We start from the raw sequence: 21696 nt of genomic DNA, 5'->3' as shown, positions 1-21696 counted from the left end.
TGTAATTTGGGAAACATGCACTGGTACATGTTTTATAAGAGGGACCAAATACTAGAATAAAAACACATACTGCTCCTAAAGAATAAGTAACGATGAGGAAATGATCAAGAAATAATGGCAGATTCTGAAAAGGCAGCAAAATCATATTACAGAACAGCATCTCGGGCTTTGAAAATTAAAGTGCACAGTCTGCTGTGTACGTTGACTGTGAATGATGTGATTATAATCAAAAGTTCACTTCCCTTATCAAGCAATTACTTTACCACATGCCAATTACATTAAGCAAAGTAGGAAATAGAGAGCTTTCATTTTTGAAATCCAATTATTAATACTTAAATATTCATAAAAGTCAGAAAATAAGGTTATTCCACTTAGCACTGAAAAAAGGGCCTCTGAGAAGAGCACAATAAGCATAGCAGGGCTGCCATTTTAAAAGATTCACTCTGCTGAATGGACTCTCCTCTGAACAAGTTTCTGCTGTACTTTTCCAACATCTGAAAACTATTCACATTAGGTACGATTTACAAGTTTGCTTCCTGCCCTCTTGCCATTATTTTTCTTTTATATGTTACCCATTAGCTTCCAGGGAAAAATTTTCAAAAAGCACAAATGGGGTACAGACCTTGATCAGGCACCCACTAAAGTCAGTGCAGAACCAGGCACCAGGCCCAGATCCCCAAAGGTACTTGGGCCCCTAACTTCCATCGATTTAAACAGGAGTTAGGTCCCTAATGCTTTTGAGGATCTGAGCCTAGGGTGCTCAATTCTCATTGACTTGCAATGGCAATCAGATACCTAACTTCTCTATATGCCTTTGACTATCTCTCTTGCTGGTTCCCACACTGCTAGACTCCTTGGTTATTAGTTTGTGCACGTTTACTTTTATTGCAATTATCCACTGGTGTTGGGGGGGATGCAGAATGGAAGAATGCATGTTGTTCTTACAGTCTTCGTTCCTTAGACAATGGTAGACAATACTGTTTCCTCCAAGGCGTGCAGCACAAATGCTCCCCCAGAGGGGCGCAGACAACTTCTCCTTTGTTCTCCAGAGTATTAAGAGAGTTTCTAGAAGTTACATTGGCAAAGAAAACCTTCAAAATATGCCCCAAGTGTAATCAAATCAGAAATGCCTGCCTAAGTTTGCACTGGCTCCAAAATACTGACTCTGAAGTGTGAACATTATGCATTTCAATGGGTACTAACTTAGCTATCAGTGATGTTACTTTAAATGCACTATTGCCAATTCATGCAATTTCAACAGCAAGTAACACAAATTTAGCCCTGCTACAGGCTCTCTCATTATGACACAAGAATTTCTGGCCATTGCTCAGTTTTGGGAAAGCAGAATAATAATAATACCACCACCTATCTCAGCATTTTTCATCTGTACATCTCAAAGTGCTTTGCAAAGGAAGCAAGTATTATTACTCCCATTTTACTGATGAGGAAACTAAGGCACAGCAATATTACCTAGCTGGATATGGCACAGCAGGGAATAGAACCCCAGGTTGTCTTAGTCTAGTGCTCTATCCACTAGACCACACTGCCCCCTTCATATAATTCCAAAGCTTGTAGTTTGTAACTGCAAGTTCAGAGACCACACTTCCACTGACTGCCATTAGTATTTCTGTGCCCTCCACAATCTCCATTATTAAACATACTTCATACTGCTACCTTAGAGGACAAAACCAATGTGCATCATTCATCCATTTCACAGACAAGATAACTGAGAACTTGTACAAAATCACTTCACACAGAGCTGGAAACCGAACCCAAGTCTTACAGAGAGCCAAGCCTCAGAAATTCTCACACATAGCCTTTCAGAAGGGCTACTGCAAACTAGATGCTGCTGTACTCCACACTAACACAATGTACCTAGCAGTCAGGCCACAGAGATACATAACTCATAGTGCTTACACACTAGAAAATCTGATTGCTCAAGTGGTAGAGAGAGGCTCATGCTTTTACATCCGGAAATCCCACATCCAGCCTCCACAGACAACTCCAACAGGGACGTTGTCACATTTAATTATGCTATCTGTAACCACTAGTCCCCAATCTACTCTCAGGACTAAGGTGAGAAACTAAAAATCCTGATGCCCAGCATTCCACTACTGCCTCACAAACATTTGTGAAATCCACTGGCAACATGCGTGTCACATCTCCAGGCCTGGTCTGGTCCACACACAGGATAACAACATGTTTTCTCACCACAGGCTACTGATATAGCTGAAGTGGAATAGTCTGTACTGTGGTTACGAAGGCTGTGGGTTCAAAAACTGCTGATGTAAAAAGAATACACAAATATGTGAGGGAGTGTAAAGACCATGGATTGATTTTATATTGCAAAACATTTGATGTGGATTTGAATGCTCTGTTAATACCTGTTTTACTGTCACATTTTCACTGTCTGTATTTGGTTTAGTAGCAGCTTTCCCTTGGACACAACAAGGTGAAGCACACTCAGCATGTGTGAGACTGACAGCAACGTATGAAGGATTTTGCCTATATCCGGGTAGGACCCCATGCCTGTGTAAACTCCAAAAAGTAAGAACTGGATTTAATAAGCTTATTGTTTCCAAAAACTTAGCTTCACTCTCATCAGTATTTATGGGGACACCAGTGCCCTGAGGCATCCCAGTGCATAGGTGCTGGAACTAGTCGTGCTAGGGGTGCAGCCTCACCCCCTGGCTTGAAATGGTTTCCATCATATACAGGGTTTACAGTTTGGTTCAGTGGCTCTCAGCGCCTCCACTGTACAAACTGTTCCAGTACCCCTGTCCCAAGGAGTTATAAAGCCTGTCACTGATAGGTCACCAGTGTAAATCCAGCCCAGCTCAGCAGGGATTAAAAAGTTGTAGCCATCACAACACTATGAGATAAGTCTGGCAAGTCCACATTGCAGCTCCCACATCATAGACTCACCACTTTACTTTACACTAGACTAGATGGTAAGCTCTTCAGGGAAGAAACTGTCTTACCACAAATATCAGGGGTAGCCATGTTAGTCTGTATCCACAAAAACAACCAGGAGTCCAGTGCCACCTTAAAGACTAAGGAATTTTTGGGGGAATAAGCGTTCGTGGGTAAAAAACACACTTCTTGTTTTTTACCTATGAATGCTTATGCCCAAATAAATGTGTTAGTCTTTCAGGTGCCATGGGACTCCTCGTTGTTTTTGTCTCTTACCATATTTTGTAAAGTGCCCAGCACTATGGGTCCTCAAAATCCTGTCTGCAGGAGCTCTCACTAGAAGATCAAAATGATCTTCTTTACTATAAGTGTGAAAGTGGGCAACACTGCAATTGTCACAAACTCTACAGATGGGCAGGGGGAGTGCAAAAGTGATAAATCAGTCCAAAAACATGCTTTAAACTCTTGTAGAGGGAGGGTTGTTTGTTTTTTTAACAACCTCATGTTCTGGGGACCAATCCCAGGATTTTTGAACTTTTGGGACTGGCAGTTATAGTATTTATAGTTGTTTCTTCAACATTTATATTTTCCCAGAAAGATCACTATTAAGTATCCTAGCATAATAAGATTTTAACTGATGTTATCCAAGTTATACTGATTTTTTTTTGTACATCACAGAAACAAATGGGCTCTTCATAAATACTTTGAGATCAAACAGTGCTCAGTTAAAGGCCAATAAACTTTATGTCCTTTTAAAAAAAAAAAGGCCTTATTCCCCTAATCATTTTACATTCCCTTGATTAGTTTTGTAGCACTGGAAGTTGTGAAATATGGCAATGGGAAACAGCTCCTGCATAACATTTGTGCCCAATAGCAATCACATCAGGAACCTTGTCTCTTTCTCAGAGGGAAGTACAGATTTAACACAACACAACATCATCCTCTTGGATCTCCAGCACAGGTAAACTGCACAAGAAAGATAAATGATAGCCCATTTCCAGGGGTGATCTGTGAAGTCAGTTGCGTGATTTTAATGCTACAGATCTTTGGCCAAAGGTTTCTCCTGGCTGAAACATACACACCCCAAAAACACATGCATAACATGGATTTCTCCAATATATACATGTCAGTGTTTACAAACACAAAACCTTTGTTTCTGATACCTGTGAGGAAATTTGTGGTTCTCATTGGATGGGATTCACTATACTACATGTTTCTTCTCTTTATTACCCCCCACTCCTCAGTTTTATAAAGGCCGCTTATGAGAGCATTTAACCTGAAATAAATGACATGGGTGGATGCTGTTTTCTGGTGTGACTTAGCATCCCTGGCTGGCTGACAGCATCCTCTGCAGGCTGTGAACAAACCTTTATTAACTGGAAGATATCAAAATCCCCTGGCCATCCCTCCCTGCACTATTCCGTTTAATTCAACCTTGCAGAATTCAACTAGCAACCCATCTGGGACAAGTCACCTCTCCCTAGCCCTTCGGGTCTCACAGCAAGGACGGGCAAGTGGATTTTCATAACCACTTTGCAGAGAGCTATAAATGTTATAACCTCCGCTGATTTACCTCTCCCCAGAGCTTTTGCTGACTCAAATACTAACTGTAAAGGCCACCCCCGGGGGGGGGGTGTATTTCAGGGAGGCAATTCGAGGGGGGGAGCAGTGGGTTTGGGGGGATGTTACCGGCGGGAGGGGGTTCAGAGAAGGGATTTGGCGCTGTCGGTCCGAGGGGATAATTGCCAAGAGGTAGCTCAGGGAAGGCTGAGAGCCAGGGGATGTCAGGAGGAAGCGGTAGGTGTAGAGATGCCGGGGGAGGCTGCGGGTTCGGGGGCGCTGGGGGATTGCTGATGGGGGCAGGGCAGCAGCCCGCAGATCTGGCGGTGCGCAAGGATGATAAAGGGGGTCGGGGCCGCCAGAGGGGGGATAACCCGGGAGGGCGATGGGCTCGGCAGCCGACTCCGCCCGAGCTCGCCCCGGCCCGCCGGGCTCCCCACCGCCCCTCACCTGGAGACGCAGTTCTCCAGCACCGAGCTCTTGCCGGCGCTCTGCCCGCCCACCACAGCGATCTGCGGCAGCTCCAACAGGCAGCTCTGCCCCAGCGCCGCGAAGGCGTCCTGCAGCCGGTTCACCAGCTCGATGAGTCCCTCCATCCTGCCGCCCTGACAGGTAACGGACAGGGCTGAGCGGCGCGCATGCCCAGTGCCCAGCGCTCCCGGGGGCGGAGCCACCCAGCCACGCCACGCCCACTGCGCCGGCAGGACACGCCCACCGCCTAACTGCGCTTCTTGGGTGCTGTGGTGGTGGTGGCAGCTGGAGCTGGCTGAGTGGGAACCTTGCACTGGGCCCATTGAGCCACTGGGCTGAGGCTCAGCCTTGGGGGGTCCTAGTGTGACAGTTGCAATAGTGTCTGCTGGTGCCAGTGCCCCTAGCCCACATGGAACCTGTGGCTGCTCTAGGGGGGCAGGGCCAGGGCCAAACTACACACACACCACTTTACATACGTGGTATTTTTTTTTAACTAAATAATGAGATTATTTTTTTACCAGAATCATTGTATTCACCTTTTGCTGTCTGCACATGTTAGGTACACACAGGTCCCGTTTTCAAGCTTTTCTCCATACCTCTAGGGCCTCAAAACTTGTTTTTAAAATTAGGGCCAAGAGCAGGGTAAAAAAGTTATAGGTAGGATAGAAACAAGGGGTTTAGAACAGCTGTTCTAAACCCCTTCTTTCTATCCTACCTATAACTTTAGTTCAGAGAAAGCACACCTTACATTAGAAATGCCCTGCCATCCTTTTAGGTATCTGAAGAAACCGTGCTAGTTACTTGAGGATTATTTTTAATCTATTTTTTGTCTCCTGCTAGCTCAAATACAGCTTCTTACTACCCCCTTCAAACTCACCGTTCAGCTAACGCTCCTTGAATATGCTTTAGGCATCTATATGTGAAGAAAATAATTTACCATAAAGCAAGTTATGAATGATTTTCAGCATTATGCATACTGTGTGAGCCCTCTTTTGGCTAGTTGCACCCTAGAGAGAAGATAAGGGTTCTAGAGATGACAGCTTTCCTTTTGTATGCAGTGTTAGTGTAGCCATGTTGGTCTCAGAGTATTAGAGAGACAAAGTGGGTGACAAGGTGGTTTGTCTCTCTTACCAAAAGAAGATGGTCCAATGAAAGTTATTACCTCACCCACCTTGTCTCAGCTTTTCTTCTAGCTTAAGAGGTAGCGGCCTGTTGTTTTTGGAACTCTTGAATAAGGTTTCTGCCTCCAGCTTTGCATGTGTTTAGGCTCCCTCCTACAACTGGCTTCTTGTGACCAGATGGCTGCTCCCACACAGAGCCCCATTTATATAAAGGGTTCTGCATGGAAGCCACCCACACAGAGCCAGTTTCAACATTAAAGAACAACCTTGGAGATGCTGTGGCCTCTCCCCAATGAAGGTTCCATCGAAGATCCCATTCTAAGACTGATTTTCATTCATCTTGTAACAAAAGGCAAGCAAGCAGTAAAGAAAACCAAGCTTGCAATATTGTACGGTTAAAAAGCTGACAATTATAATGTCTTGTAAAAATTCAGTAAATATTCCTTGACCTGAGGAAATTTAAATATGTCTTCTTTTTTAAAATGTTGACAAAGTGGCGGTGGATCTGCCCCAAAAGTGACATTATACCACAAAACATGAAACTTAGGTAGAGTTTGACACTGGCTCGTGCAACAGCCACTTTTCAAGAATAGGGAGAGTAAAGAAGTTGCTGTTATTTTAAACTAGAAATGATTCTCTGGCAGTGAAATTGATGCAAAATATTTTCATCGCTGACCTCTGAACTGGCCCAGGTTACTTCTCAAAAGTGAAAGGAAGCTACAAGATATGGACAAATGACTCCTCCTGCTCCTCCATTACCTACTAAAACTCCCCCTGAGCTTAGGGAGAATGTGTGGGAATCCATTTTCCTAGAGGGGTGAACTTAAGTGACTTGCTGAAAGTTACAAGGGATTTGTGACAGCACCAGAAACTGAAACTTGGTCTCAAGGTGACAAATCCAGCAACATCTAATCTACTAGACCTTTGGTTCTCAGTCTGTTTTGGTCTGTCACTGTGACCCACACAATGACCAAAAAATAGTCCCGTGGCCCAATTCCCACAATCCTGAATCATAGGATGATTTTCTGCCCGTGAGGCAGGCTTGTGGGGCCATTTGTCAGCCATTTTGTGCACTGCAGAACTTGCAGACCAAAACAGGAGGAGCTGGGCCTAGGTGAGGTTTCTCCTTCCCCTCGCATGGTATTTAACTGCTGGGGTTGAGACTGAGAATCACTGCTCCTTAGGGGCTGCAAAGCCAGATCCATAACCCTTCAGACTCCAGCCCTAGAGCATAGGAATTGCTCTCAGACTGGATAATGGATAGACTGGACAAATCAGAAGTAGGACAGGAGTAGATTAGATTAGGGAGAGGGTGTAGGAAAAGGCTCAGGGAAAGGGCAACAAGGTTAAGATGGTGCAGACCTTGGTTGCTTATTAGAGGGTCCCTGAGTGGGAACCTGGAGTAGAGAGAGTGGGACCGGATTCCCCTACCAGACACTACGGGGAGTGGCACCATCAGGGCAGTGAATGGGAAGACTGCTAGAGACAGTTTGTATGGAAAAACTTTGATACCTCAGAAGGGGGAAAACACATAGTTACCTGACCAGAGGGCCAAACTAATGAAGAAAGGGCACCCTGAGTTGCAGAGGGAGAAAGGCAGCCTGGCACACACATGAGTGGCAAGCAGGGGGTGTCGGACTGAAAAGAGCAACCAGGAGGAGGTGCTATAGTATTGAGTGAACTCATCACGGGCACAGAAAGGTTCGTAACTTGGCTGCATAACAACAGCCATTGAAGAGAGTGGACGCTAACCCTTGTTATGTGACAGAGCACTACTCTTTTGTATTGTAACCCTGACCCAGGTCATGTGACTGGAGCCAGGAAATAAAGGTTACCTTCTTACCAGGACTCTGGTATATCACCCCTTTATTACATGGTGTCAAAAGAAAAACTGGATCTGTGCCAAAAATGAAACCACCTGAATCCCACTTTGTGGAACAGTACCTGGCAGACAGTCAGTTGCAGCACATTCAAATTTTCAAGAAGGAAATGGTATTTCAGGGAAATCAGAGAGGGAGAAATGTACCTCACTGCTACACGTGACTGGCACGGAAGCATTGGAGATTTACAGTCCAGTCCAGTGGGCGCATTGGGGAGACTACAAACTGCTAGGCAAAGTCATTCAAAAATTTCAAGAATACTTTGATTCACAGAAGAACATCACTTGGAAAAGATGCCTGTTCTCATGGGATGCATTAACAGGTATGTTGTGAGCAAGACACGAGAAGTCATTCTTCCGCTCTACTCTGCGCTGGTTAGGCCTCAACTGTAGTATTGTTTCCAGTTCTAGGCACCGCATTTCAAGAAGGATGTGGAAAAATTGGAGAGGGTCCAGAGCAGAGCAACAAGAATGATTAAAGGGCTAGAGAACATGACCTATGAAGGAAGGCTGAAAGAATTGGGTTTGTTTAGTTTGGAAAAGAGAAGACTGAGAGGGGACATGATAGCAGTTTTCAGGTATTTAAAAGGATGTCATAAGGAGGAGGGAGAAAACTTGTTCACCTTAGCCTCTAAGGATAGAACAAGAAGCAATGGGCTTAAACTGCAGCAAGGGAGGTTTAGGTTGGACATTAGGAAAAAGATCCTGTCAGGGTGATTAAACACTGGAATAAATTGCCTAGGGAGGTTGTGGAATCTCCATCTCTGGAGATATTTAAGAGTGGGCCAGATAAATGTTTATCAGGGATGGTCTAGACAGTATTTGGTCCTGCCATGAGGGGAGGAGACTGGACTCCATGACCTCTCAAGGTCCCTTCCAGTCCTAAAGTCTATGAATCTAGAGTCTATAAACTAAGTGCTGGGTGAGACCATTGACTATTATGTTACAGATCTGAGTAAGAAAGCAAAGCCAGTCAATTTCAAGAATTAACAGACAGATTGTTTACAAACAAATTATTTTTGGTGTTACTGTTAACTAAGTGAAAGCAAGGTTATTTTAAGAAATTGACTTTATTTGTAAAGAGCAAGGGATAGTTGCTGGGCTACTGAAAACTGTGCTTCCCAAATGAAAGTATTAGCAAACAGAGAAAGAACTGCAGTTCATTTAATTAAAAAAGTGTACCTAAGCTAAAATTATTAGAGTACAAGGATAATCAAATGGCGGGATCAGATTTGTTTGCAATACAACACAAAGGTGCTGCATGCAATAAAAGTCACCATTTTGCAAAAAAGTGTCATTCTCAGCAAAAGTTGCAAAGAATACAAAAGCAAAAATAGATTCATGAACATTCAGCTGGAGGACAAAGTGAGGAGGAGGAGGAGCTGGCCTCTTAATAAATATACAAAGCAAAGTTCTACAGTTGTTTGTAACACTGAAAATAAATGAACAAAGAGTGAACTGCAAAACAGATCCAAGATAATCCCTGCAAACAGAAACATTCTGTATATGGACAGTTATCATTTTGAAAGAGTTTGAAACAGGAGGTGCTGTGTGTACTTGCATTGAATTGCAATCTGGAAAAGGAGATAATCAAATGGGTGTGTAACTTTTCTGCAGAATAGAATGCAAAAAATATTCTTCAAGAGTTTAGTGAAGTGATTAACCAAACGGGATGCATTATGAGTGTATACAACACGTCACACTGATATAAATCCCAGTGTCCCTCCCAACATGCATGCACCACATAAAAGCCCCATTGAGCACTGAGAAATAAGACAAAAGCTGAACTTTGCCAGATGGTAACTTTAGCCTGTGGGTAGTCCCATGAAGTCAACATGACTAATTCATCTGCTTAAAGTTAAATATGTGCATAAGTGTTTGCAAGATTGGAGCCTAAATTTGCTGCATCTCTCAATAGCCTATTCCAAAATTTGGAGTGAAAGAAGGCTAAGCATGCCTGTGTAGCATCCACTGTGTAATGGACAAGCTTATCTTGTCAATGCATTTTAAATTAGGCCGTGCTCCTTAGAAGTTATTAGCTTGGACAGCAGCATTCACTCCTTTAACTTAATGCCCTGTTGATTATCCCCTCCAATTTATTTAACTTTTTAAACTGCTGTTTCGTTTACTATCACAAAATTAAAAAATGAAAGGTGTAAAAAAAAAAAAATCTCCTGAGAAATTCCCAAACCAAAAACTGGCCAAAGACCAGGTAAGGTTGCTAAATGACAACTGTATCCTTACCTATCCCCATCATTTACAAAACCCAAGCACCTAAAAGCCAAGAAATGAAGAATTAAAGACATCATAAATCTTGCACCTCCCAAGATAAACATTAGAATGATGTGTTTATCAAGTACAAAGAAATACAAATTTCATCATGACATAACAGTTTTCAAGTTGCTCCCAGAGGTCAGAGAACAAACGTTAGTTTGGAGGGAATGAAATGGGGAAGCATTTTTGATCCCTGATTTTTTTCAGTGTACAGCTTTTAATGTGTCATTACAATATGCTAACAACTTGTCTACTCCTGGAAATTAACTGAAATAGCTACTCCAGAATAATTATCCTGGAGCAGTTATTTCAGTATGAACCCTCATGTGGACACACTTATTCTAGAAATGAATTGAGCTAAATCAGAAAAAAGCATTCTTATTTTAGAACAAGAGTAGGCATTTTCTAGTGCAGAGAAGCTCCAGTGACTTGACTATCTGCATTTCCTTTTCAATTTTGGGGGTTACATTAAGGGCAGAACTAATGTGCATTCTCCACCATCCTCTTAGGATTTGTAACCAAGATGAAGAAACTAGGAACAATACTAGACACTGTAAAAGAAAATGTGTATTGTCAAGAGGAATATCAACATTTGAAACTGAGAACTGGGCAGTGGGAGCAGGGCTCTTTTCCTTGTCAGATAGTTGGTTCAAGCATGTTCTATTTTTACCTTGTTGGAAAACATATTTTTTCCCCAGGACCTGTGCTCTGAGAAGTTTGTCATTTGCTTTTCCCATGTGACAAGGAGAAAGCTCCTCAGCTGTGCATGTCCCTGTTTCAGTACACCTGAGGCAACTGGAGTTTTTAAACAAATGCTCATGCATTTCTGGTTCAGAAAACAAACTCCCTAGGCAAGAGCCATGCAAAGGGTGAACTCTGCAGCAGAGGCTTCATGGGGCAGGAAGACTAGGAATTGTCTACCCTGTTTTGAGTAAAATTCATTATAATTAGGTTTGGCAGGATTGAATTTTTTTATAATGTCAATGAATAATACCAATGTTTATGTAATATATTTTTCCATTTTTAGCAATTTAATGTTCACTGTTGCAGGAAATTTGGGGGGGATCCATAGGGAGGAACTGGTTGAGAACTCGAAAGTGGAAGGCAACTTGGGTGTAAGTGATTGTAGCGGAGTGGCCACCCACTCCTGCCCTGAAGGGCTTAAAACAGCCCTGGGAGAGGGCTGTGATAGGGGAAAACGTGGGCTGATTGGGGAAGTAGCCACAGCTGGGCCATGCCCCAATCAGGCTGCAGCTGGCCCTATAAAGAGGCTGTGGGCTGGATGCACAGGCAGTCTTTTTCTAGGTGCAGAGAGAGAAGGGCCTGGCTGCATGGGACTTGAGTAAGGAACTGGAGTAGAGCAGTGCCGGGGAATAGGGCAAGGGAGCTCCTGCCTGGAAAACCCCCAGGCTGCAGGCCTAGCCAAAGGCCTGAAAAGGTACTGGGGTTGCAGAGGTGCAGCCCGGGGGTAGATGGAGGCAGTAGGTTCAACACCCCCGCCCCTTGCTGATGATGAGTGATATGGACTGCAGTCTGCCCCAGAGTGCGGGGGCTAGATGAAGACTGGCAGTGAACACTGAGGCAAGGTGGGGATAGAGGGTGGGAATTCCCTTGGGAGGGGAGCCCAGGGAGTGGGGCTACTGCCAGGGGGCAGCATCCAAGGGAGAGGGGCACTGGGGTCCGGGTAGGACACAGGGCCAGTGACAGCACAACACTGGCCTGCAGAGGGCACTCCAAGGCTGGAGAGCTAATTCCCGTACCAGACCAGCAGGAGGTGCCGCAGGGGTGAATCACACATCACTACAGTGATCATGAAATGATAGAGTTCATGATTCTAAGGAGTGGTAGGCAGGAGAACAGCACAATAAAGACAATGGATTTCAAGAAGGCAGACTTCAGCAAACTCAGGGAGTTGGTAGGAAAATCCCATGGGAAGCAAGTCTAAGGGGAAAAACAACTGAACACACTTGGCAGTTTTTCAAAGAGACATTAAGGGCACAAGAGCAAACAACCCCACTGCGTAGGAAAGATAGGAAGTATGGCAAGAGACCACCCTGACTTAACCAGGAGATCTTCAATGATATAAAACTCAAAGCAGAGTCCTACAGAAAGTGGAAACTCAGACAAATTACAAAGGATGAATATAAACAAATAACACAAATATGTAGGGACAAAATTAGAAAAGCCAAGGCACAAAACGAGACCAAACTATCTAGGGACTTAAAAGGAAACAAGAAAACATTCTACAAATACATCAGAAGCAAGAGGAAGACCAAGGACAGAGTAGGCCCATTACTCAATGAGGAGGGAAAGACAATAACAGAAAATGTGGAAATGGCAGAGGTGCTTAATGACTTCTTTGTTTTGGTTTTCACCAAGAAGGTTGGTTGCGATTCAATGTCTAAAATGATGAATGCCAGCAAAAATGAGATAGGATCAGAGTCTAAAATAGGGAAAGAACAAGTCAAAAATTACTTACACAAGTTAGATGTCTTCAAATCACCAGGGCCAGATGAAATGCATCCTAGGATACTCAAGGAGCTGACTGATGAGATATCTGAGCCATTAATGATTATCTTTGAAAAGTCATGGAAGATGGGAGACATTCCACAAGACTGGAAAAGGGCAAATAGTGCCCATCTATAAAAAGATAAATAAGGACAACCCTGGGAATTTCAGAACAGTCATCTTAACGTCTGTACTCGGAAAGATAATGGAGCAAATAATTAAGCAATCAATTTGCAAACACCTAGCAGATAAATAAGGTGTCAAGAACAAATCATGTCAAACCAACCTGATAGCTTTCAGGGTAACAAGCCTTTCGGCAACTTTCTTGGTGTGGACGTATAATTAGGATGGAAGACCAATGAACTAAGCATATTTACCAAGAAATGCCACTATACAGCTGGTCCTCATGTGGTCACCAAAAACTTCAGCCCTGGTAAGGTGGCCAGTGATGGACATAAACTGAATATCCAGCAGACCACCATATGGACTTAGCTAAAGATCAGTGTGGATGGCACTTGATCTGCAAGTAAGGTATGTCCCTCTGGGATTTGCCAGATAATGCTCATGCTTGCTTACTGTAGCAGTGTCACTTATTCAGTCTGGCTTCATGCTAGCCACCGCCTCAGTTCCCTCTCACCCAGGTTGAACAGCCCAACCTTTCAGCCTGGTTCAGTTGTTGCAGTGATGTGGCCCTCTGGCTAAGTCATTCAAGAAAAAGTCCACCTGTTCCAGCAGGACATCCAAGTCCAAACCAAACACAAAAATGACTTCCACCCTAGAGTCAAGCTGGGCCCAGCCCCTCCATGGTGAGGGGCTGTCTTGTTTTAAAACCTTCTTCAGTTCACCCTCTGAGGTTAGATCTCAAGTCTTCTCGGTCTTTCCCCTCCACCTCCTCCTAGGGTCCTTCAAGTCTCTACTAAGCAAGATTTCCTACCTGGAGTCTCCCTTCTTGCATTCCCCAGGCTTCTGTCTTGTCTTATCTCCTTCCCCCCATGCCTGGCTGATCCACATGACCTGCCTATCATCTGAATTTGCTCATTTTCTCCACCTGGAAAAGCAAGTGAATTGTATTGCAAGTGGGGCTGCCTTCATCTCCTATTAGAGAGCTACTCACCCTCTGACACCTACCTTCTTCCACATGTCACTAGCCTCCAGTGAATAGAATAGAATATCAGGGTTGGAAGGGACCTGAGGAGATCATCTAGTCCAACCCCCTGCTCAAAGCAGGACAAATCCCCAGTTTTTTGTTTTGTTGATTTTTTTTTTTAACCCCAGTTCCCTAAATGGCCCCCTAAAGGGCTGAACTCACAATGCTGGGTTTAGCAGGCCAATGCTCAAACCACTGAGCTATCCCTCCTTCCCCAGTAGAGCAGTTCTTGGGCCTCACATAAAGCCCACTGAAGTCAATGGAAATCCGTTGACTTCCAAGCATTTTGGATCAGATCCGATGATGCTTATCAGGGCCCATTTCCTGCTCACATTTAAATACATGGCTGAAATACTCTTTGATTTCAAGGGTGCAGGAGTCTGAACCAGCATTTATCGCCCACCGAAAACACACATTACGATTTATTCTTTGTATTATGGTGGCATGTTCGGGGCCATCTGCATTAGGGCCCCATTGTGCTAGGCGCTGTACAGACATAGAACAAAAAGAGAGTCCTTGCCCCGATGAGCTTATATATAAGCTTAAAGAGGAAAGACAACAGAGGGATACAATGGGTGTGTTTCCAGCAGACAGCAGGTATGAGTTTGAGCCCTAGAGGGGAGTGGGCTTATGTTGTCACAGAGCGGAGGAGTTGTGACCTCCAATAGGAAGGTGGTTTATAACAAGAAATAGGCACTTCTCATACAGAAATCTTCTCCCCTGTCCTTTCCCTTACTTCAGATAGATCTTCACAGATTTTCCCCTTGTTCAAATAGAAATTTTTCTGGGCTCCTGCATGCAGCCAGACTGAGAAACTGACAACAAATGGCTTGCATAAAGCAGCAGGCTGTGAAGGTGCTAAATGGCATTTGATGGGAAATTTCCCAGGTTATCATTAGTGTCCGGCTGCTGTAGTTCACAATGTCAGCATGAATCTGCCAGTTTGCATCATGCCTGTGTACTTGGCTGGGAAGAGATCTCAGCAGTAAGAGTTTGAAGGGATGGAGGCAGGAATTGAGACTGATGGTAAACCCTGGGATGCAGTACGCCGTGTTGTTGTTGCCGTCGGTGTCAGGATGTCAGAGAGACGAGGTGGGGGAGGGAATATCTTTTACTGGACCAACTTCTGTTGGTGAGAGAGACGTGCTTTTGAGGAACACAGAGTTCTTCTGCAGGTCTGGGAAAGGCACTAAGGCTGTCACAGCTAAATACAAGGTGGAACAGATTGTGTAGCATACGTAGTTGATACATATTTCAAGGGACTGAGTTTCCTGGACCTGAGGAAGAGCTCTGTGTAAGCTCCAAAGCGTGTGTCTTTCACAAGCAGAAGCTGGTCCAATAAAAGATATTCCCTCCTCCACCATGTGTCTCTCATATCCTGGGACTGACATGGCCACAACACCACTGCATATAGGGTGACCAGATAGCAAGTCTGGGGGGTGGGATAGCTCAGTGGTTTGAGCATTGGCCTGCTAAACCTTGAGGGGGCCATTTAGGGAACTGGGGTAAAAATCTGTCTGGTGATTGGTCCTGTTTTGAGCAGGGGGTTGAACTAGATGACTTCCTAAGGTCCCTTCCAACCCTGATATTCTATGATTCAAGTGTGAAAAATCGGGACAGGGTGGGGGGTAATAGGAGCCCCTATTAAAAAAAGCCCCAAATATCAGGACTATCCCTATAAAATCAGGACATCTGCTCATCCTAACTGCATACAACCAGTGCCTCAATGTAATAAATGTGATACATCTGCCCTTCTGGTTCATGGTAGAAGCATTTGGGACATTGGACACACTGCTGATGAGGCTAAGATTAATGAAGCAGGCAGAGCAACAGAGTAAACTCAGGAGCATAGCACTTTTCAGTAGCTGCTGGGAGTCTAGATAGAAAAAGGGACTACTTCTCAGGACAGGCTGCCACTGCTGCCCTCTATGTGCTGGAGGCAGTCCCATGTCAGCAGAGGCAGAGCTTTCTGGATAACAAAAGCCCATTCAGTCAGTCTGTAGCCAGCTGTGCTAGGGTTATAACACTTGGCAGAAAGCATTTTGGCTGGGGCAAGTGAATCAAGGCATCCAGAACTGCAGGCTTCATTACAGCAAAGCTTCCCACAGCTGTTTAATGCACCTCCAGCATACGGGTGGGAACAGAAACCCCCAAGACCTGGCATCGTTTAAGCCTAGCTGACCCCAGAATTGTTACTATGGTAGCTGACCAAGGTATGATAAAGTAGAACTTTGACAGAGTGAGTGGCTGGTCTTTGCAGACGAGACCGAAATCATGTTTTAACCACCTGACCAAACTGTATGATAGCCTCCTCTGTTTTCCTATTCCAAAACCAACCACATGCATTTCAAAGCCTAGCTAAAGTTGCTAAGTGACAACAGTACATGTACCTAGCCCATCATTTACAAAACCCCAGGACTTCAGTGCAAAGAAATGAAGAGCAAAGGACATAATCAAAGTACCCTGCCCACCTAGTAACCAGAAATCCAGGTGCCAAACAGTTACATCAATAGTCTCTGACATGACAGGGCGGCTTTTTGCAGGTACCTCAACACAACAGTCAGAAATACCCACATCGCCTTTGAGGAAGACCGCTGCCAGCGTCTACAAGAGGCATGCGAACGATGTCACAGAGCAACAGCAGCGCACAACCCACTGACTGCAAACTTCCCATGCACCATCTGCAGCCAAATGTGCACCTCTAGAATTGGCTTGTATAGCGATCAGAGGGCACACCATGAGACCAACAATAGATGATTTGCTCAGATTTGTCATCATCGGATCGATGGACTACCAAGACAACACAAAACAGCCCTAAGCTTGGAGCATCCAAACACTAGAGGTCTCCTTCTGTGCAGGGGGAGGGGGATCCTTGGACAATGGGAAGCAGTGTGGCCTAGTGGACAGAGCACAGGCACAGGACCCTTGGCTTCTACTCCTGGCTCAGACACTGGTCTGTTGGGTGACATTGGGCAAGTCACTTCACCTTTCTGTGCCTCCATTTCCCCATCTGTAAAAGTGGATAAGTGGTTTGAGATTACTGGTGGAAAAATGAGGTATTATCAGAACACACAACTGTGCAGTTTTCAGGTTAGAACAATTTTCCAAACCAAAGTTATAGGGCTTACACTAGGGCTTCATAATAAGCTGGTTTCAGCCTTCTCCATAATTACTCTGCTTCTGATTGATTTCTTTTTTCTCCTCAAGAAGAGGTGGTGCTATAACTATCAAGAACGGTATCAGAGATGTAGAAGCTGTCAAAGGAGAGCTAATGTGCAATAGTGTAGGTGTGCTGGTCCAAGGATATTAGAGAGGCAAGGTGGGGGAGGTGTTACCTTTTATTAGACCAACTGCTGTTGGTGAGAGGGAAAAGCTTTTGAGCTGCTCAGAGCTCTTCTTCATGTCCGGGAAAGGTACAATGGAGAGCTATACATATTCTTATATGCAGCTGAGGAATAAGTTAACTTGTTTACACATACACACTGTAGTGGTCAGTTGTGGTTCCTCTCTGTCATCCTAGAGGGAAACCACTCTGCTTTCCTGCGTCGGGCAGCAAAACCATCATTAGTTACTAGTCTGTAGGCTCTGGCCCTCTAGGCAGGTCCAGAGAACAAGCAGTCTTTACCCCACCTCCTGCCTAGGGCAGACAGTAAACACAGTCAGGGCTCTGACCCTCTGGGCAGAGCAATAGGTAGTCTTTAGTCCAGCCTTCTGGCTAAGGCAGACAGCAAACAATGCACAGGTCTTCCAGCCTAGGGAGAGTAGGCCGCCACCCTGGGGCAGGGAGTTGGTGGCAGGGGGACCCAGGCCCACCTTCCTTCACCAGGTGCCAGCCCAAGGTCCTAACAGTGGTGGGTTATTCCACCACTGGGTCAGTGGGGATCCTATCAAAATATGTTGACTCGTATCGCAATAGCATGACCAGACTAATGTCTGGTTCCCCTGTGCTATCTCCTACCACCTTCTGTTGGTGTGGCTCCATAGTCTGCAGGTCCTCAGTCTCCTTGGGGTAAACAGCAGATGGCAATCCCAGAAGTGCCTTTCCACACTCTGTCTCCTCTGGGATCAGGGCACTACACAGCTCAGTAGCGGGGCCAGCGTCCTGCAGTGGACGAGAAATGTCAGCTTCCTTCCCTGGCTCTCCCTCAACTGAGCTGAAGGTCCCGCTTCTTGTTCTGCCCCTCTGCTTCCACCCTCCTGCTTGCGTGCGCGCACACACACGCACACACACACACACACACACTCTCTCTCTCTCTCTTACTTTTTGGAGAATTGCAAACAAAATTAAAATAAATGAAAAGCAACATACCACTAATGATACAGTTTGGGAATTTGCCATTGTCATGATATATTGAATGATGTACTGTCTTTTAAATGGAAGAAAACAGCTAGAAAGTAAATGCACAAACATACAAGCTTTCACACAGCTTAAGTTCCAACTTTGTCTGTCCCGTTTACTAGAAACCACATGTAACGGAGTGGTCACCCGCTCCAGCCCTGAAAGGGTTACAGCCAGCTCTGGGAGAGGGCTAGGGCTGTGAGACAAAGATTAGGCTGATTGGGGGGAAGCAGCACAGCTGGGGCCATGCCCCAATCAGGCCACAGCTGGCCCTATAAAAGGCTGTGGGCTCAGGCAGTTTCTCTCTAGCTCTGGTGAGGGAAGGACCTGGCTGTTTGGGAGCTTAGGATAGTGGGAGTAGAGCAGGGCTGGGGAAAGGCAAAAGGAGCTGGGGGCCTTGTTCAAGGCCAAAACAGATACTGGGGTTGCAGCGGCTGCTGCCGGAGTTAGGCAGAGGCAGCTGGTCCAACTGCCTTGCCAATGATGAATGGCCATGACAGAATTAAGTTTGCCCCAGTGAGGGGGGGCTCGATGATGCCTGGCAGTAGCCACCGAAGCAAGGTGGGATAGAGGGTTGGGGGATCCCCTGGGAGGCAAGACCCAGAGACCATGGGGGTACTGCTGTGCGCAGAACCCTGACAAAAGGGGCACTGGGGTCCAGGAGGGACATGAGGACCAGCGACAGGAGAGCCACCAGCCAGCAGAGGGTGCTCCAAAGCTGGAGAGCTAATTCCCAGGATGACCAGAAGGAGGTGCTGCACCAATGAGTCATTGCTATGCTAAACCACTCTATATAACAGAGACATCTAGTGGCTGAACTTGTGGAAGCTAGTGTATGACAAATAAACATATTCTAGTCATGATAGCTATAGTAGGGGTGGAGTGCAGATCAGACCAGGATTTTAAGCTCTGCTCCTCATAAGCATCCCAAATTCCTGGAATATACCAGCACTTTTTAAAAATGTTTATTCCCTCACCAAAGAATCAGGCCAGTCTAAAAAGAGTGCAGAATACAGAACTATCTTGTTTATGAGAATCAGAATGAATACAGAATAGAACTGACATCAGATCTTCAGTAAAATGGTTACAAAAACAGACCATCGGGTCAAATAAAAAATGATGTGCTTCAAAGTAACTAAGAGCTTCACTGTGACAGCACTTTGAGGGTGGGAATCTCTAAAATTCTAACATCAACTTGGGGCGTGCAGCCCTCCCCACAATCAGCATTTCAGATGGCCCTGAGTAGGTATTGTCAAGAATTAGGGCTAAAAACTGCATGCAGGGTGCATAATGGAGGCTAGGGGAGGCTAAAGCTTCCCAACCCTTGTGCTGTAAGGGGAAAGGTAGTGGTGGATTACCATGGGGCCCCAGCCAATTTGGGGGCCTCAGAAAAATCTCTCCCTGCCACAGCCCTGGGGCTAGAGGAGTTCTCGCTCCCAGCCATGGAGTTTTCCCAACCTTAGGGCTGCAGCGAGGGAGAAGAGATGTGACCAGGGGGAAGAGGAGGAGTTGGGGTGGAATGGAGGCAGGGCCCCAGGGAAGGGAGCTTTGGCTGGGGCCATGAGGGGCCTGAGAGCAGCAAGCGGGGGCATGGCCTTAACCAGAAGAGACAGAGCCTCAGTTGGAAGAGGAGGGGCAGGGACTAGCCTCCCCACGGGAAAGCTTCACCCGCTGCCTGTGACCAACTGAGCCTGGGACCAGCCAGCTCCACCTCCCTATGAGCAACAGAAGACATCCAACTGTATCACAGATCGTTCCTGTGCTTGCCTCATTTCTGGCTCTGCTCGATTCCTGCTCCAGCCACTAGGCTGGGCTGCCCATGGTTCTGACCACTAGGCCCCCCTGCCTCCCACCATCCATTCAGTGCCTGTGTGCTCTTTAGAACTGGCATTTCAGACAATCCAGGATGCTTCTCTGTAGGGCTGGAAACCTCTGCACTCCTGATCATCAGCTTGATACCTGTTGGGCTCCTGTGACCAGCCTTTCAGATTGCTCAGAGCCAGGGGCTGTCGGTGAGTGCCTACAATACCACCCCCCACAACCACACATACATGCAGATTGTATTCCTGCAGCACTGCTCTCTGACCAGCATTTCTGACATGGCTTGGTAGAACCTATAAGAGACTGATTGGAATCTCACCTGCAATCCTTCATGACAAATGTGACAGGGCTCGTGCTGACACTGCAATATTGGCATTGATCACACACACACATGACATCCCCTTGCCTTTTAAATTAAGCTGCACATTATAACCTATGAGAATCTTTCTGGCAAAGCTGCACCAAAAGGAGGTGTGCTTGTCATGAGACAGTCAGGCTCTGGCAGGATTATACAGCATAGCTAACCAATACCTTAGGGGGGTATGTTATCTCATGAAAATGACCCACCACAACTGCCCTGCAGTCCCTTCTTTGCTATGCTATTCTGCAATCAATTTTCCTTTCTGTTTATATAATGAAATGCAGGACTCTGATCACTGGCAGCTTGACAACAGCATGCAAATGTTTCAGTTTGAAGGATAAATCACCCCTTTGCTTAGTGCTGCTGAGCCAGTTGTGTTGCTTCTTCAGTACCCTGACAATTTGTCTTTCCACTGTAACACCCAGCATCCATCCTTATCTCAGAGATGAGCAAGTCAGCAGAGACCTGAGCCTCTAAGCGTGAATGTAGTTTAAATGGACAGCCCAGAAAGGGTTATTTGAGACAACATAGCTAAAGAAGCTGCCAGAACTGATGTCCTCTCATCAGGGTATGATCAGCCAATGGGAGTGTGCAGTGGTTATGTCATGTTTGTAACTGGGTGTTTCATTGGTTGAGAGTTGCCACTTCCTTTGTGGGAGTGGTGCTGTCTGGGAGCACCAGTCACTTCCAATCCTCTCCCACTTGTGTCAGCTCTTGGTGTGCTCAGTTGTTACTTCTTCTGACTCCCTCTTCAGATACTTAGCACCAACGCAGTGGAGCTACATAGACTGACACCAGCTGAAGGGCTAGCTCAACACATCTAGCTGAAGCAAGCTCAGCCTCACTGCATGACCTTGAGCACGTCACTCTGGCGCCCTTGTGCTGCAGTCATGGCCAATTCCTGCGGGAAATACAAGGCGTTGTGCCAGAGCTGAATTTTCTAGGCTCTGTGAACGGCACAAGGGGAAGCGTAAATCTGCCATGGCTGGAGCCAGCCAGTGATCTGGCCCACACTAATGATTGATGTGCCATTCATTAGCTACACTGCTAAAGCCTCCAGGCCGTTCCTTAAGGGACAGATCCTCAGCTAAATCCTCAATGCAATTGAAAGCTGCCCTAGCAGGGCAGCTCGGGAGTCCTGTGGCATAGGGAATCCTTGAGTGGTGTAAAGCTAGTGTACCATCCCTATGCCAACCTCGTCCTTGACTCCCCAGGGTCAGGGCTATGCTGGTGATGGGAGAGGACGGCCGAGGTTATGGCCAGGGTGTGCCATCCTCCAGCAATCCCTGTTGGTATAACAAC

At 45.7% G+C, this 21696-nt stretch overlaps 1 protein-coding gene across 1 annotated transcript in view; it reads right to left on the bottom strand.

Annotated features, from left to right (window-relative positions):
• Positions 1-5113, bottom strand: part of DNM3 (dynamin 3) — a 327480-nt gene extending 322367 nt beyond the window's left edge. The window contains 2 exon segments of the mRNA XM_075067972.1: positions 4924-5080; positions 5083-5113. Coding sequence (XP_074924073.1) covers positions 4924-5080; positions 5083-5113 — 188 coding nt within the window.
• Between the last annotated feature and the right edge of the window lie 16583 nt (positions 5114-21696).

Source organism: Chelonoidis abingdonii, chromosome 7, assembly GCF_003597395.2.
Source record: "Chelonoidis abingdonii isolate Lonesome George chromosome 7, CheloAbing_2.0, whole genome shotgun sequence".
Taxonomy (NCBI): Eukaryota; Metazoa; Chordata; order Testudines; family Testudinidae; genus Chelonoidis; species Chelonoidis abingdonii.
Note: the sequence above shows the minus strand (reverse complement) of the source record. Positions and strands in the feature narration are given on the sequence as shown.